Below are 19,104 nucleotides of genomic sequence, written 5' to 3'. Positions count from 1 at the left end.
ATCTCATAAATATTTAATGTTTACTCACAACCTCATTTTTTCTCACCAAACTGTCAACACTAGGATTATAACCATTAGTCTTCTCAGAACTATATATACAGAGAATGAATAACTCTATTTTGTATGTGTAATTCAGAATGTTCCTTATCTACCATGTTGACACATGTGGGATGATTGAAAACTAGTACTTAATGCAAATGCTTTTTTCTCTGTCCATCACTCAGCTTCCACAAGAAAACTCAAAGTTTTTAATTTAGTCATAAATGAGACCAAGATTGTATGCTATTTATGTAAACAGATTCATGTATTTCTGCTGACCTAAGAAAAATGACTTGCCCAGGTCTGACTTGGCATGTTTGTATGTTTTGATGATAGTTGAAAAGCAAAAGTGTAAAAAAAGGATGGGTGTGGTGGCCCACACCTTTAGTACCAGCACTAGGGATGCAGGGGCAGGCAAATCTGTGAACTCAAGGACAGTCTGGCTTAGACAAAAAGGTCTAGGCCAGCCAAGACTACATAGTGAAAAACTTAAAGCAAGCAAACAAATCAGAAACCCATGGCCAGATATTAAACAAAGAGACCTTGGAACACACAGCTCTGAATAGGATGTCTCCATCAAATCCCTCCCCTCAGAACTCAAAAGAGAACCCTGAAGAAGAGACACAAAGAGTGTAAGAGCCAGAAGGAATTTGGGCCACCAGAACAAGGCCCTCTAAATCAGCTGACCAAAGCTCATATGAACTCAGAGACTGAAGTAACAGGTCCTTTGCATACATATTATAGCTTCCAGATCAGCATTTTTATGAGATTCTTGAGTGTGTAAACAAGTGAGCCTTTGATTTATGTGCTTGCTCTTGGGCCTCTTTCCCTTCTGTTGGATCGCCATGTCCAGCCTCGATGTGATTGTTTGATTTATATCTCTTAGAAAAACATTCTTTTCTAATGAGAAGGTGGATCTGGAGGAGAGGGGAGGTGGGAAGAAAATGGGAGGAGAGGGAAGGGAAACTGCCATCAGGATACAGTGTATGAGAAAAGAATTTATTTTTAATAAAAGGGAGTAAAAAAGGATGAAAAGGAGAGGAAAGCTGGATTTTTTTGACAGCAATGATAGACTGAACTGACTTTCTGATAAGTATGGATAGCATTCGTGATCTGTAGTGTGGCTATCATGTGTTCAAATGCACAAAACTGGTACTATACAGATTATACACAATGAATAGTTTATTTTAAAGAACCAACATTTTTTAAAACTAACTTTACACCAAGTGATAGAAGCATTATTAATAGTGTAGGCCAGGGGTTAGTGATCAACAGTTTGTGTGTATTAAACACATCTCATTGACATTTTTCCTTTACCATAATTTATTTGAAAGCTACCTTGTAAATCTTGTGATGCTAAGAGGTATTGATAGTGATGGGAAACAGAGTCCAGTATACTTTCTGAAACACTAGATAAAGGCGAAAAATAAGTCCACACAACTAGGACTGCTCTCCTATAAAAGCCAATCTTCTGGAACTTCTTATGTAGACTAGGCAGGACTTGAATTCAGAGATCCGTCGAGTGCTGGGATTAAAAGTGTGTGCCACTGTGTCCCAAAACTGGCATCCTTAAAATGGGATTAACTTGTCCATATTAATTGCTACATTACTACAGACAGGTGAGAAAATTATTTAAAAGGTTGGAATTTTATTCAACCTCTTACTTGAATAAACAATACAATACTGTTCAACAATAAGAAAACCAAACAATACTGAATTGTAATCAGTTTATTTATGTGCATGTGTGTGCTTGTATGGGTGCATGCCTATGAGTGCAGGTGTCCTGGGAGGTCAGATGTGTTGGATATGACTGTGAGCTGCTGGACATAAGTCCTAGGATTAATGTTGACTCCGATGCAGTATCAACACAGGATCCTTTAACAGCTGAGCCATCATAGTGCACAACATTCCTTAATACTAGTAATAGTTACAGCACTTAAGTATACTTCTAATGAGTTATGGCATGTAAAAAGTACTAAAAAATCTTATTTGGGATTGGTACAGGGCTCAGGGAGTAAATTTCTTGACACTACAGCCTGCCAATATACAAACTCTTGAAGGTTGTCTTCTGACTTCTACTCTTGTACATCTGCAATAAACACAAACATCTCTCTCTCTCTATCTTTCTCCTCTCTCTCTCTCTCACACACACACACACACACACACACACACACACACACACACACACACACCAAAATGCAAAAAAATCTTATTTGGAGAAAATAGACATCACAAAATACAACCATAGTATCTAAGTTTGAGAAAACTAGAGTGCCCATTCAAATACATGGAAATTGCCAAGGAATTAACAATGAGAACAGTTTTTTTTTTTTTAAAAAAGGAATCTACTATGTAATGACACCCAGAAAAATACTAATACTGATACATTTTCAATTTCATATCGAATACAACTATTCAAAAACTACCCAACGGGCTAGTGAGATGGTTCAACAGCATGCCCATAAGCCTGAAGACCTAAATCCATCTTCAAGACTCACGTGGTCAGGAGAGTTGTCCTCTGACATCCAAATGTGCCCCTGAAACACTCATGCCCAAACACATATGTGCCAAAACTGCAATTTTAAGAAGCATTTACTAGTATAGTCTACCAGATAATAAACACATTTCAATCTAACAAATCCAATATAGCTCTACAATAAACGGTAAAGCATTACCTCATGATTTAAAAACAACAACCATAAAAACTACTCATTGAACTGATGGAAATGCAATTGACTTGCCAAAGTCAATCTCCACAATTCAGTTTATGTTCTTGCTCCTTAAGGTGGTGTCTTCATGGCCTTCAAATGTGAGCTCATTTTTACTCAGCTCTTTGAGCAGCAGGGCCGACAGGCATGTGCAATCATCCTAAAATTATTCACTAACTTATACTTTCAATGAAAAAGAAAGTAAAGCCAGGTGGTGGTGGCGCACGCCTTTAATCCCAGAACTCGGGAGGTGAGGCAGGTGGATCTCTGTGAGTTCGAGGCCAGCCTGGTCTACAAGAGCTAGTTCCAGGACAGGAACCAAAAGCTACAGAGAAACCCTGTCTCGAAAATCCAGAAAAAAAAAAAAAAAAAAGAAAAAAGAAAAAAGAAAAAGAAAGTAAAGTCAAAAAGTCTTGAATAAGAATAGGCAAATATTGTAAACACGCATAACTTTTACTTAATTTCTTTCAGATTTTATTTAGGAATATTTACTTACATAAACTAATTTGCTCAAGATATTCACAGTTCTCACTTTTATAAGATTCAATTACATAAGAAAATCACAACATTCTTTCTTTTTCTGAGACTCATGTAGCTCAAGCTGACCTTGAAATAGTTCTGTAAAAGAGTGTCACTTTCTCTTTTTTTTTTTGAGTTGGGGTCTGAGTATTCCTGGCTGACCTGGACTCCAGAGAGATCTGCTTGCCTCTGCCTCCCAATTAGTGGGATTAAAGATGTGTGCCACCGCACATGGGTCTCTCCTATGACAATTTAATCTGTTTGGAACTGGTTTTCTTAAGTTTCATGAATTGAATCCATGCCCTCTGTATTCAGTGTTGCAATTTTCTATATTTTATCCCCTATACCAAGTGTTGGAATAAAAGGCGTACATTATGATGTCTGATGCAAGAGCAGGTGTTCATCCTATGTTCACTTGCACATATGGGGAAAATTATACTTATGCTGATTTTATATTATCGCCAGTATATTTTCATGTGTTTTATTTAAAGGTCTATGTGTATATTTTTTCCTGTATGTATGTGTGTGCAACATTCAGAAGGCATTGGATCAACTGCAGCTGGAGTTAGATAACTTTGATCCACCACATGGTTCTGTAAATTATACCCAGTTCATCTACAAGCACAGCAAGTACCCAACCACTGAGCTATCTCTTAAACCCAATCTTGCTGTGGGACAATGGTCTGTACCCTGTCACTCGTGTTTTAAATAAACACTGAATGGCCAGTAGCCAGGCAGGAAGTATAGGCAGGGCAACCAGACAGGAAGTATAGGTGGGGCGAGAACAGGAGAATTTGGGGAAGAGGAAAGGTTCAGTCTGCAGTCCTCACCCAGACACAGAGGAAACCAGACACAGAGCAAGCAAGATGTGACTGCCTCGCCGAAAAAGGTACCTAGCCACATGGCTAACACAGACAAGAATTATTGGCTAATATAAGTTATAAGAGTTAATAAGAAGCCTGAGCTAATAGGCCAATCAGTTTGTAATTAATGTAGACCTCTGTGTGATTCCCTTGGACCTAACGGCTGCAGGCCTGGGTAGGACAGAAACCTCCATCAACACAGTCTCTCCATTTGTTTTTGGAAAAAGTATACACAGAAAAGTACAAAATGTGAAACTTATATAAGAAACCTCACTCACAAGAAAATCAAGACAGAGGCTGGTGGGGTGGTTTAGAAGGGAAAGAAACTTGTCGCCAAGCTTGAGGACCTGAGCTCCATCCCTGGGATTCACACAATGGAAAGAGAACTGATTTCAGCAAGTTGTCTGCTGAGCTCCAGATTTACACCAGAGCATTGGTGAATTCTTGTCCAACGCTTCACACAAATAGATAAATAAGTAAGTAAACAAATGAATAAAATTTACACCAGAGCATTGGTGTATTCTTGTCCAACACTTCATGCAAATAAACAAACAAATAAGTAAATGATAAATATTTTAAAAAGCAGGTTGATTACTGTTACATATGGTTTACACAAGTATAAGCTCTACCCGCTAAGTTTCTTTTCACTGTGAGATCTTTCATGTCTTCGAAGGTATGAGAAATACACAAATTCTTTTCCACATGGATTACACTTGTAGAATTTCTCTCTAGTAGTGTGAGTTCTTTCATGTATTTGGAGGGATGTGGAAAAAGGAAATGCTTGCCCACATTCCACACATACATATGGCTTCTCTTTAGTGTGCGTTTTCTCATGCCTGTAATTAGCACTGGAATGGGTGAAGGTTTTTCCACAATATTTACATGTATAGGGTTTCTCTCCAGTGTGAATTCTTTCATGTTTTTGAAGGTATGAGGAAAACATAAATGCTTTCCCACACTCTTGGCAAACATAGGTTTTCTCTGCAGTGTGAATTCTTTCATGGTTGTAACAGTTGCCCGCACTGATGAAGGATTTTCCACATTGTTTACATGCATAGAGTTTCTCTCTGTTGTGAATTCTTTCATGTTTGTGAAGGTTTGAGGACCGTCTGAATGCTTTGCCACATTGATTACATGCATAACGTTTCTCGCGAGTGTGGCGTCTTTCATGCTGGAGAAGATGGTAAGCATGAATACATGCTTTCCCACAATGTTTACATATATAATGTTGCTCTTTTTTGTGAGTCTTTTCATGATTTTGACGGGCCAGGGAATACATGAACGTTTCACCACAATGTCTACAAGAGTAAGTTTTCTCTCTTGAGTGAATTCTCTGATGTCTTGTCAAGTGACTGGAATGAATGAAGGTTTCACCACATTTCTTACACGCCAATGGTTTTTCTCCAGTATGGATCCTTTCCAATGTTTGAACACAACTTTTTTCCTTCAAGGTCTTCTCAAATTGCTTACATTCACGTTGTTCATCTCCAGTGCAAGTTCCCCCATAATCTTGATGAGAACTGGGATTACTAAAAGATTCATTAGATTGTTTACTTTCACAGATGTTCTCTCTAGCAGGAGCACTCTCAAGCGTTTGAAAGGACTCAGAATAAAGAAAATCTTTCTGACACGGTTCCTGTTTAATAGCCTTCTCCACATGTTCCTGACACACATATGGTTTCTCTTCAGTTTGACTTTGAATGATCATATAGGAGGATGAGTAATCATTGATGTCTTTTGCATAGATGCTGCTTTCATAAATTGTGATTGTAGGATGACCGAGTGCATTAACAACATTCTTGGGCATCTGTTGGTGGGTCTTTGCACATTCGCTACTGTGTTCATAGTCACAGAATCGCTCAATGACCTGAATTCTGAAAAAGCAAAAATGGGGGGGGGAATTATTCCTCTTTTATCACTAATAGTAGATGACAGATTTTGTGGTCTCTGCCTATGCATTATTCAGGAGGCAGTGGCAGGAAGTGAACAAACTGAGGGCAAACTAGACAACAGAGAAAGACCCTGTCCTCAGAAGGAAAAGAAATGTACTGAGTTTGTTTCCATTAGAACTAATAAACACGAAGTACTGAACATTCAGCAAGGGCTGAGGACAGTATAACAACCATAAAAAGTTCTGTAGTAATAGTTTGATAAACACTGTCTATGACATAGTTAACAAAGCTTATTCCTTATGTACAATAATATGAGTCAGACATTCTCAAAATTTAAATAGCTGAAGATCCTTCAGGCAATTCATTGAAGATGGGTCTCAATTGAAACCTCAAACTCAACTTTTCTTCCCACATTAACCTTATAAGGTCCAAAGGTAACTTGCTAAAAATACATCAAATAAATTTGTAGACAACAGGCAGTTTTCACTGCATTTTGTTACTGCTCTCTCAACACAGTGCAGTAAGAGGTGCAGTCCAAAAATTCCATGCAAGTACTACATTAGATTTAGTATTATCCATTTATGAGTTCTCAAGCTCAGTGAAGTTTTACAGAAAATTTGAGATTAGGTCAATTGACATTTTTTGCTTGTTTTTCAAGACAGGGTTTCTCTGTGTAACAGTCCTAGCTGTCCTGGCATTAGCTCCTGTAGACCAGGCTGGCCTTGAACTCACAGAGATCCACCTGCCTCTGCCTCCCAAGTGCTGGGATTAAAGGCGTGTGCCACCACTGCCCAGCTTGCATTTTGATCTACTGGGATGGTTTCCTTATTTCTCAGATTGGCTCTCCCTCTCAAATATCTGATGCAGATTCCCTTTGCTGTAGGTGTGAATTACCTCAGGTTTCTCTGGAGTTCTTGGCAGTCCCCATCAATATTTTCTTCCTCTGTGTTCCGCAGAAATTAAAAGCAAGAAATCATTACGTTATTCAACCTTATACATAAGCTATTACTTTCCAGCTTTTTCTCTAGTATAACGTGATCAGGCAGGCTACATTTACCACCACATCCCTTTCAATATTTCAAGCCATATAATTACACAGATGACTAAGAAAGAGTTTTTCTCCAAATGAATAAGAAAAGAAATGACAGTGATTTGTTGTTACCTATGGAGATCAGGTTTATACATGTTTCCATCATCACATCTCCGTAGAGCTTCCTTTGATAAGAATCCAACAGAACCCACTCTCCTAGGGTGAACTTCACAGCCACATCATCAAAGCTCACTGGCTCCTAAAATAATTCACAGCATTGTCAAAATGCAGTTATTAGAAGAAAGATTAAAAACACTGGGGATACATTAGTCACCTGATAAGTTCCCTCCATGCGTTCTTAATACATTCATCTTATATCATGGCTAGCACAAACTTATTAACTATCCTCTCATCTTCTCACACGATTCTAAGAGTTGTATATGCCTATCTAATGAAGGAAATATGGATTGAGTGCTTTGCTCTGCTCTGGTTTCAACTAGTCTTTGTACCTTAGACCACAAGTTCCTCCAACTGAGAACCCATAGTGAACATCAGCTCTGCTGAGCATGCACAGTTATAAGTGTCTGTTAGCAAACTTCATCTGCCCCTAGAGACTGGGGATTTCACATAAATTGGTGTAAACAGCTTGACTATAAGAGAGGTGTTTGAGATATGGCTCAGAGGTTAAGAGCCCTGCCTGCTCTTCCAGAGGCCCTGAGTTCAATTCACAGCAACCACATGGTAGCTCAGAACCATCTGTTATGAGATCTGGTGCCCTCTTCTGGCATGCAGGCAGAAAACTGTATTCATAATATTTTTTTTTTTAAAAAGAGGTGCTCACTGCTATGCAGTAGTTTATGACAACATAAAATAGTATTTCACAAACTATTATCACTGTCATTCTCAGCATACTTCTTAAATAGTGAAACATGGTTTTTATAATAGCAAAACCTAAAAGAAAGTTTACATGAAAAATCTCTTATCATTGATCTCAAAGATAATAGGAAACACGACCTGACAAATTTTGCTATTTAGATCACTGAGCACATCTTTTTATGATGTGCTCATTATGAGTAACATTGTTAGGAAGACTGCTTTTATAAAAGTTTCTTATAAAAGAGTATTAATGTAAAACAAGTAGTTTCTCATCAACCAACCTTGACTTAATACTAAATACAACAAACGGTAATTCTGTATGCTCCAATATAAGCACTACATACTATAATACTACATACTATAATACATACTGTAATACTACATACTATACTAGATACTATAATACTACATACTATAATACTACATACTATAATACTACATACTATATTACATACTATAATACTACATACTATAATACTACATACTATAATACATACTATAATACTACATACTATAATACATACTATAATACTACATACTATAATATATACTATAATACTACATACTATAATACTATATACTATAATACATACTATAATACTACATACTATAATACATACTATAATACTACATACTACAATACATACTATAATACTACATACTATAATACTATATACTATAATACATACTATAATACTACATACTATAATACATACTATAATACTACATACTATAATACATACTATAATACTACATACTATAATACTATATACTATAATACATACTATAATACTATATACTATAATACATACTATAATACTACATACTATAATACATACTATAATACATACTATAATACTACATACTATAATACATACTATAATACTACATACTATAATACATACTATAATACTACATACTATAATACATACTATAATACTACATACTATAATACATACTATAATACTACATACTATAATACTACATACTATAATAATACTATAATACTACATACTATAATAATGTCAGTGGCTAGTGACACCACAGGAACAATAGCACTGTTCTTAGAAAGAGATCAATGTCACAAGACATATTCTATCACAGCTGCATCAAATTCTGTAAATCTCACAAAACTTTTAGATTTTTAACAAGAATTGCTTATTGAAATCTGTATGCAATAATAAATGTTTGGTATCATAAATACATTAGGAATAAGAAAATGATAGTTTGATCCAGACATGAAGTCACATATGAATATTATCATACTCACAAGGAGGAGATAGAGGAACCATGAATTCAAAGCCTGCCTGGGCTGGATAGCAAGAACAAGAAATTGAAAAAGAGTATGATAGACTTTGGAAATACATTACTCGGGGAACTCTGCCCTAAAGACAAGATGAACAGGACAGAGGAAAGGACAGCAGACTTCAGTGACATGAGATACAAACAGAAAAGGAGAGGAGATCTTGATCAGCAACGAACCTGTCGGGGAACTTAGTTTGATTTTTCTATCACTATATACACTTTTAAAAATCCTTAGAGTAAGTACCTTCACATCATCTTTGATGACAAACCTTGTAAGTTTGGTTGCGCATAACAGATATCTTGAAAGGCATAGTTTCAATTACTTCATTTTCATTTCCTTTATTTTTCTGGATACCAACCTTGTTTAACAGAATTTGAAATACATATTTCCCATGGTGTAGCCTACGGGTGACATTATTGACTGCCCTTCTAGTTGATACACTGTGTGTTTCATTTTCAATATTTCTGTAATTCCTGAAGGGCCAGAGAAGTGGTTTATTGGGTAACAGCATTTGTTACCATGCATGAAAAAATGAGGTTAATCCCCTGAACCCACATAGTGGAAGGATACAACTCATTCCTAGATGATGTATTTTGAATTTCTCACACAACGTACATGCATGGGTGTATTCACATGTGCATACAGAGAGAGACACTAAAAATAATAAGTGTAACATTCTACGGTAGTAACCACTTAAGTTTAGGTTTGTTCTGAAGTATTGCATAAAACTATTTTAAGGGAGCCAGAAAAATGGCTCAGTGTGTAAGGGCATTTGCCCCAAACCTGAATTCAATTAGTGCAAGTAAAACACCTGACTCCTGTAAGTTGTCCTTGGATATCCAGAGATGGGTACACACACCTCATAAATGTATAAAAGAATTTAAATACAGTTGAGTGTTCTATTAAAACATTTGTCTGTATCCTCCTGCAAGCTCAGTGGACCTCTGAAACACAGCCTGCTACAATACAAGAGGACCAAGAGGTGAGTGACCAACCACTCAGCTGGACACCCCACTCTCTAAGCCTTCCATACAGGGGCAAAACCCCAGGCCCCTCCCCCACCTGCCTCAGCTTCTCTAACCAGCCAGCAGGAGAGTTTCCTGCAGGTAGGCTAACCCAATACCTCCATCCCATCCACCAGACCCTGAAAGCTACAAGTTCCACCCCACCCAAACTCGCATATACTCCAACAACCTTAGTGGAACTCTGAAACACAGCCTGCCACTACACAGAGAAGACCAAAAGGTCAGTGATCAGTCACCCAGCAAGACACCCCATGCTCTAGGCCCTCCCTCCGTAGTGGAGCAAAAATCCCTGGCCCCTCCCCCACCTGCTATAGCCAGACAGCAGGTGAGTTTCCCGCAAGTAAGCTGCTCCAACACTCTGAAAGCTAAAAATCCCACTCCACCCCCAAACTCTCCAACCCCCCGACCCCCCCCGCCCCCAGCCTCAGAGAAACCCTGAAAAACAAGCTGCAACTATGTAAAGAGGACCAAGGGAGCAAACCAGGAGAGCAGGCCAAGAGAGCAGGCTAAGAGAGATCTCAGTGGCTCCCTGAGACACAGACACTGACAGTACAGAGCAGACCAAAAACAGTTTCCAAAGATGCAGACAGCCACTTCAAATCTTGAACCAAGATGCAAAGACACTGCCAGCATCAATTGAAGGAAGAGATGGGTAGGCACCAATGCGAGAATTCATCCAACAACCTAAAAAGCAACACCAGAACCCAGTGATCATATAACAGGAAGACTTGATTATCCTGACCTAAAAGAAGCAGAAAAAAATGATTTTAAATGTACTTTATGAAGATAATGAAAACCTTTAAAGAGGAAATGAAGAACTCCTTTAAAAAATGAAAGAAAAGACAAAAAATTGGAAGAAATTAATGAATCCCTCAAAGAAACCCAAGAAAAAACAATCAAACAGGTAAAGCAAACAGTTCAAGACTTGAAGACTGAAATAGAGGCAATAAAGAAAACACAAACCAAGGGAATTCTGTATATGGAAAATCTGGGTAAACAAAGGAACTACAGAGGCAACCACAGCCAACAGAATATAAGAGATGAAAGAGAGAATCTCAGATGTTGAAGATACTATAAAGGAAATTGATTCACTGGTCAAAGAAAACAAAATCCAACAAATTCTTAACACGAATCATCCAGGAAATCCGGGACACCATGAAAAGACCAAACCTAATAAGAATAGGGATAGAAGAAGAAGAACTCCAGCTCAAAGGCACAGAAAATATATTCAACAAAATCATAGAAGAAAACTTTCCCATCCTAAAGAATGATATCCCTATAAAGGTACAAGAAGCTTACAGAACACCAAATAGACTGAATCAAAAAAAGTTCCCTCGCCATATAATAATCAAAACACAAAACATACAGAATAAAGACTGTTAAGAGCTGCAATGGAAAGAGATCAAGTAACATATAAAGGTAGACCTATCAGAACTACACCCGACTTCTCAATGGAAACCATGAAAGCCAGAAGGTCCTGGACAGATGTGCTGCAGACACTAAGAGACCACGGATGCAAGCCCATACTACTATACCCAGCAAAGCTTTTAATCACAATTGATGGATAAAAGAAGATGTTCCATGACAAAACCAGATTGAAACAATACATATCCACAAACCCAGACCTACAGAAAGTACTAGAAAGAAAACCCCAACCCAAGGAAGCTAAATGCACCCATAAACACACAGGCAACAGATAATCTCCCACCAGTAAATCTAAAAGAAGGGAAACACACACACACTACCACCAAAAAATAACAGGAATTAACAACCACTGGTCATTAATATCTCTTAAGATCAATGAACTCAATTCACCTATAAAAAGTTACTGGCTAAGAGAATGGATACGAAAATAGGATCCGTATTTCTGCTGTATACAAGAAACACACCTCAACCTCAAAGATAGACATTAACTCAGAATAAAGGGTTGGGAAAAGATTTTCTAATTAAATGAACCCAAGAGGCAGGTGTAGCTATCCTAATATCTAACAAAATAGGCTTCAAATTAAAATAAATCAGAAAAGATGGAGAAGGATACTTTATACTCATAACATGAACAATCCAGGAAGAAGTCTCAATCCTGAACATTTATGCCCCTAATACAAGAGCAATGTAATGTAAAAGAAACATTACTAAAGCCTAAATTGCACATCATACTCCACACTCTAATAGTGGGAGACTTAAAAACTCCACTCTCGCCAATGGAGAGGTCAACAAAACAGAATCTTAACAGAGGAATAAGAACTAACAGAAGTCATGACTCAAACAGACTTAACAGACATCTACAGAACATTCCACCCAAACTTAAAAGAATATACCTTCTTCTTAGCACCTCATGGAACCTTCTCCAAAATTGACCATATACTCAATAACAAAGCAAGCGTCCACAGATACAAAACAAAAACAAAAACAAAAACAAAAAAAACACTAGTAATCCCCTGTATCTTATTAGATGACCATGGTTTAAAGTTAGAACTTAACAACAACACTATTCTCAGAAAGTCTACAAACTCATGGAAATTGAACAGTGAATTTTTGAATCACTCCTGGGTCAAGGAAGAAAGAAAGAAATTAAAGACTTCCTAGAATTTAACAAAAATGAAGGCACAACGTACCCAAACTTTTAGGACACTATGAAAGCAGTGCTAAGAGGAAAGTTCATAGCACTAAGTGCCTACATAAAGAAAGTGGAGAGAGCTCACACTAGTGACTTAACAGCACACCTGAAAGCTCTGGAACAAAAAAAGCAGACTCACCCAGGAGGAGTAGAAGACAAAAAATAATCAAATTGAGGGCTAAAATCAACAAAATACAAACAAAACAATCCTGTACAATAAAGGAACTTCTGGAGACATCAGCATCCCTGACATCAAACTCTATTACAGAGCTACAGTAATGAAAACAGCTTGGTATTGGTATAAAAATGGAGAGGTTGACCAATGGAATGGAATTGAAGACCTGGATATTAAACCACACACTTATGAACACCTTTTTGACAAAGAAGCTAAAATTATACAAAAGAAAAAAGAAAGCATCTTCAACAAATGGTGCTGGCATAACTGGATGTCAACACATAGAAGAATGAAAATAAATTCATATCTATCCCTATGTAAAAACTCAGGTCCAAATAAATTAAAGAGCTCAGTATGAATCTAACCACACTGAACCTGATAAAAGAGTAAGTGGGAAGTTTTAATGCATGGACACAGGAGACCACCTCTTAAATATGGCACCAGTAGTACAGACACTGAGATTAACAATGAAGAAAAGGGACCTCCTGAAACTGAGAAGCTTCTGTAAAGCAAAGGACACAGTCAATAAGACAAACAGGTAGCCTACTGGATGGGAGAAGATCTTCACCAATCCCACATCAGACAGAGGACTGAACTCCAAAATTTATAAAGAACTCAAGAAATTGGACATCAAAGTTCTAAATAACCCAATTAAAAATGGGGTACAGAACTAAACAAAGAATTCTCAACAGAAGAATCTCAAATGACCAAAAGATACTTAAGGAAATGTTCAGCATCCTTAGCCATCAGGGAAATACAAATCCAAACAACTCTGAGATACCATCTTACACCAGTCAGAAAGGCTAAAATCAAAACCACCAATGATATCTTATGCTGGAGAGGATATGGAGTAAGGGGAACACTCATCCATTGCTGGTGGGAATACAAACTTGTACAACCACTTTGGAAATCAGTATGGTGGTTTCTCAGAAAATTGGGAATCAACCTACCTCAGGATCTAATAATACTACTCTTGGACATATACCCAAAAGATGCTCAATCATACTACAAAGACATTTGTTTAACTATTTCATAGCAGCATTATTTGTAATAGCCAGAACCTGGAAACAACCTAGATGCACCTCAACTAAAGAATGGATAAAGAAAATGTGGCACATTTATACATTACAATACTACTCAGTCGTCAAAAACAATGACATCTTGAAAATTGCATGTAAATGGATGTAACTAGAAATCACCATCCTGAGTGAGGTAACCCAGACCCAAAAAGATGACTATGGTATGTACTCACTCATAAGTGGATACTGGCTATAAAGCAAAGGATATTGAGCCTATAGTTCATGATCCTAGAGAAGCTAAGTAACAAGGTGAACCCTAAGAAAAACATACATAGATCCACCTGGAATGGGGAAATGACAAGTTAACCTGACAAAATTGGGAGCATGGGGTGGGAGGGGAGAAGAGAGAGTGGGAGGGGAAAAGGATAGGAGAAGTGCGGAGGAGATCTTGAGGGACCGGGATAGTTGACATGGAGGAAGGACAGAGATGAGAACAAGGAAAGAGATATCTTAATTGAGGGAGCCATTATGGGATTACCAATGAACATGACTGTAGAGAAATTCCCAGGAATCTACAAGGATGACCTAAGATCCTAAGCAATAGAGGAGAGGGTGCCTGAATTAGCCTTGCCCTGAATGATGGATATCTTAAATATCACCATAGAACCTTCACCCAGCAACTGATGGAAACAGAGGCAGAGACCTGCAGCAGAGCACTGGGCTGAGATCTCAAAGTCCAGTTGAAGAGCGGAAGGAATAAGAATATGAGCAAAAAGGTCAAGACCATGATGGGGACACTGACTAAAACAGTCTACCTGAGCTAATGGGAGCTCATCAACTCCAACCAGACTAGGAAGGAACCAGCATAGGACCAAACGAGATTCTCTGAATGTGAGTGACAGTTGTATGGCTGGGGCAGACTGTGGGTCCACTGGCAGTGGCACCAGGAGTTATCCCTACTGCTTGCACTGGCTTTTTGGGAACCTGTTCTCTTTGGATGGATACCTTGCTTAGCCTAGATATAGTAGGGGAGGCCTTGGACCTTCTCCAAAGCAATGTGCCTACCCTCTCCGAGGAGTGGATGGAAAGATGTGTGGAGGGAATGGGAGAAGGGGAGGGAGTGGGTACTTGGATTGGCATGTATAATAAAACAGTTTGTTTTCTTCTTTTGAAAAATAAGAAAAAATAATTTGAAAAATTGATACATATATTAAAGATACTACTTAAGGCAGCATGAACAAAAGCTGTACAAAAGCCCACAAAAATACAGAATGATGAAAAAACTGACAAATGGAAATATAATACTTACCAAAGGAGATAGTAGACAAAGAATATGTTTCTCTCACAAAAGTTTGTATTTGGGTGGGTGAGACGGTTCAAAATTTAAGAGCTCCCCCCAGACAACCAAGGTTTGATTCCCAGCAGCTATATAGGGGCTCACAATCATCTATAACTCCAATTCCAGGAAATCTGATGCCCTCTTCTGACTTCTTCATGCAATGCATTAGTGCGGTGCTCAAACATACATGCATGCAAAAGCTCCTAACTGCTTTCGACTGAGAAAGAATTCAGATTGGGGAGTTAAGGTTGTATATTAAAAGTACCATATTCAGAAACTTCCTGGAGATAAGCCTAACCAAGTTGGGAAAAGACATCTACAAGGAAAATTATCCAATAATAAAGTAGTTGAATTATTATGCCTATGATGTCAGAGAAATAACATTGTAGAAGTAAATAATTCTGCTGAAAGCAGTCTGTACAGTCAGTGTAATACTAACAAATGTTTCAATGATTTGCTTCACAGAACTAGAGACAGCCATACTAAAATATTTGTGGAAATATAAAAGACCCTGCAGATACAGAGACCAAGAGAATACAGCACTGTGTTTTCAGTCAGTTCTATGGGGTGGGGTCTTTTGGGGGTCTTTAACCACTTGTCTTTGGCCTCCTTCTATCCCTCATGGTTGGTATCAAGGAATCAAGTTCCTGTGCAGTTTTTCAAGTTCTACTGTGTGCTCAGGAAGCTGGGATTCCTCAACTCAAGGACCTAAATACTTGCTTCCTCTCTGAACCTCTTTCACTAACGGCATCTTTAGGTTATTTTTTCTCCTGTGGTGTGCGAAAGCCTTCTAGCCTCTTCAGTTTCAGCCTCCACCCTTGTGTCCATCAGCCTGTCTGTGTCGTTCTTCCTGCCCTGTTTGCAGTCTGTTCAGCTGCTGCTACAAATGATCAGAATGACTCAGCAGAGACTGAATTCTAAGATACTGAAATAGGTCAAATGCAAACAAACAAACAAAAAGATTTCAAAGTTACTAGTAGAAGTGATCAATGACTTCAAAGAGTATACCAACAAGGTGATACCCAAATTACCCAGAATACCTTGAAACAGCAGACTAAAATGGACAAAAAAACCCCACCAACATGAATAAACGTGTCAATGATATCAAAAAGAAAGTCAAAGGAAAAAAAAAAGAAAGTCAAAGGATACTCAGATTGTGAGGGGAAAACATGGAGGGGGACGAGTAGAATACCAGAAATTTTTAAAAAATGAATCAAAAACCGGGGAAAGGGTCATTAAAAGATAGAACTAAGCCAAAGAAAGCATATCTAGATGGAGATTAAAAATTAATAATGCTAGAAATCCACTGGACAAAATAAGATAAATAGTAAAGACATAATGAAGCTGAATATCAAATCTAGACAAATGGATAGACAAACACAAAGACACTTAAAACACAGCAGTTGGGTAAAGCACCATTTAGGGTGTGACTGAGAACCCCTGATCAGAAGCTCTGTCTGCAAGGACTGATTCATCAGAACCAAAATGATGTGGAGACCAGAACCTGTACCATCTCTTGGGATAGCTTTAACGCCTCTAAATAGCCATTCCTTGTCCATCTCTATGTCAGAACTAACATCCTGTCACTAACAGATAAAATTCTTTTGGAATTTATTAACTTAGTATCTATCAATCCCCAAACTAAGCATATCAACAGGTGGCATTTGAGGCCTACACGAACGATTCCCTGCTTTACTATAACCACCTTTCAAATGTATCTATGTATGTATTTTTAAAAAGTTTTGATTTATAACTTTTATTCTGGTATTATAAAACATCATGAAATTCCTTACTCAGAAGAAGAGGCAGAAGAAATGTAAAAGCCAAAAGTCAGGGAAATGCTGTCTTCTGGAAATGCCAGAGCACCTGTACCCATGAGCTCACAGCACCTGTGGTTACCTGTCCAAGATTGGGCATAGATGGGGAGATACTGTACCGGTTCCCCATTTACTGAGCAGTTAATGGCAATTAACAGTTTTCTGGAGAATTATGTTTAGAGGAAATAGCCCACTGATAGGACGGATTCCCTTTCCAAACACCCATGCATGGACTGCTGGATTATTAAATAATAGTAACAACAACAATAATAGATTTGGAAGAAAGGCATGTTGGGAGTATATAGGAGTTGCTGGAAGGAGGAACGGGGTGGATATGATCATATTTCATTGTATATATGCATAAAAATTTCAATACGGAAAAAATTTTAAAAGAACCCAGAGGGATCACGGGGGTAATCTAAAGCAGGTCTAACGGGAGTGCAAGGACGGGAAAACAGCGCTCACTGTCCAAGCTCAGACAGCCTGGAGTGTGAGTAGCGCTAACCCCGCAGAGCTGCAATGTCTGCGGCTGACGCAACCCAACAGGGTCGGGACTAGAATGAAGCAGCTTCACAGCGACAGGACAGCACCTCAAATTCCCTGCTGCTTGCTCTGCACACACTTCAAGAGCAGGTGGGGATACGGCGCCGGGGCGTTCAGCTCACACACAGCTGCACAGAGCCAGGGAAACCTCAGGGCAGCGGGCGCCACATCACACCAGAGCTGCAGCAGAGTCGCAACCCGGGCCCGGGAGCACTCACCATTTCCTGCTTGTGCTGCACCCAGGGGTCGCCCCAAAGGGGCCTACCATCAGCTGGAAGCTTAATCAAAAAGGTCTCAATGGCTTCTCGTGACTCAGACTCGGCTAACGGCTGCACCTTCTGAATATCCGTTCTTCTCATTGGACAATTAATGCAAAGTCATAACAGCGTTCCCTGATTGGCGGATGATACAGGCGGTGAAGGGGATGTGATGGGGACTTTGGAAAGGTTGGGAGCTTTGAGAGGGTTGTAGTGTGTGTGGCGGGGGAGGGGGGGTGTTGTGGGGGGGGGGGAGGGAGCATCTTATAACCTGGAAAACACCCCTTTCCTGCAGGGTTACAGCTACAAGAACAGGTTTCAGCAGTAACCTTTTTACCCTGAGTTTCCCGCCTAGAATAAACCTTTAAGGAAACATATATTCGGGGGTTTTAGAGCAATTTCCCTGGTGTACTTAGTGGACCACAATAGGTGCTTCCAATTACAAATAGTGCCACTAGTTTGATGGTGAAGCAACCAGATTCAGTACCTTAGAAACCAAAAGCACGATGACAGGGTAGAAGAGGTCCCTAGGTCAGGAAGAACACAGGTCCACAGGTTCAGGAAGAACAGCCTGGCATGCACGCTCAAGGATGCCGCCTGAGGACTAAAGATGAGCCTTCTGAAAGATTGATTAGAGTCAGTTACCTCGGGCCCTTCTCAGCCCTGCGAATAGCCTTCTATGGCCATCTTCTGTACCTGACCGAACAACTTCACGAGTATTATGGAAGTCATTTGGAATGGACAATAGGACAGCAGTCTCCTTCGCAATGTACGGAGTTTTCTAACCAAAAGGACAAGAATATGGCCAGACGGCCTTTGAGGCCAACCCGGAGGTTCCCCCTTTGCTCTATAACCTGTCTACTTAATGTTTCCAACAATGGATTTTTAAAAGTGTCTTGATTTATAATTTCTTTATTCTGTTACTATAAAACTTCATATTCAGGTTGGAACGTAGAAAGTGGGATAATCTAAATTCTGTGTCTCTAGGCTATGGTCACTTTTATTGAGGCTCAGGGTAAACATATCCCTGTGAAGTGGATAATGCTTCTGTCTTGACAGACAGGCTCCCAAGGCTTTCT

The 19,104-nt window shown here is 38.8% G+C and overlaps 1 protein-coding gene across 1 annotated transcript; it reads right to left on the bottom strand.

The window, feature by feature from the left end:
• Positions 1–3,201: 3,201 nt before the first annotated feature.
• LOC130881224 (zinc finger protein 709-like) lies at positions 3,202–18,127 on the bottom strand. Its single transcript, XM_057780685.1, has 4 exons — positions 17,987–18,127; positions 7,184–7,310; positions 6,916–6,964; positions 3,202–6,003 (listed from the first exon to the last, which is right to left on the bottom strand). The coding sequence occupies exons 1-4, from the start codon at positions 18,125–18,127 to the stop codon at positions 4,755–4,757; spliced, it is 1,566 nt and encodes a 521-aa protein (XP_057636668.1). The 3' UTR covers positions 3,202–4,754.
• Positions 18,128–19,104: the final 977 nt, after the last annotated feature.

The sequence above is a fragment of the Chionomys nivalis genome, chromosome 1 (genome assembly GCF_950005125.1).
Source record: "Chionomys nivalis chromosome 1, mChiNiv1.1, whole genome shotgun sequence".
NCBI classification, from domain to species: Eukaryota; Metazoa; Chordata; class Mammalia; order Rodentia; family Cricetidae; genus Chionomys; species Chionomys nivalis.
This window is presented reverse-complemented; position numbering and strand designations above follow the sequence as displayed.

Bases quoted from the DNA above. Each gene is read 5' to 3' on its own strand.
- LOC130881224 (XM_057780685.1), bottom strand. From the start codon at position 18,127: ATGAGAAGAACGGATATTCAGAAGGTGCAGCCGTTAGCCGAGTCTGAG. The intron at 7,311-17,986 runs GTGAGTGCTCCC...GAATTATTTTAG, and splicing joins TGCAGCACAAGCAGGAAATG to GAGCCAGTGAGCTTTGATGA. The intron at 6,965-7,183 runs GTAACAACAAAT...TGCGGAACACAG, and splicing joins TATAAACCTGATCTCCATAG to AGGAAGAAAATATTGATGGG.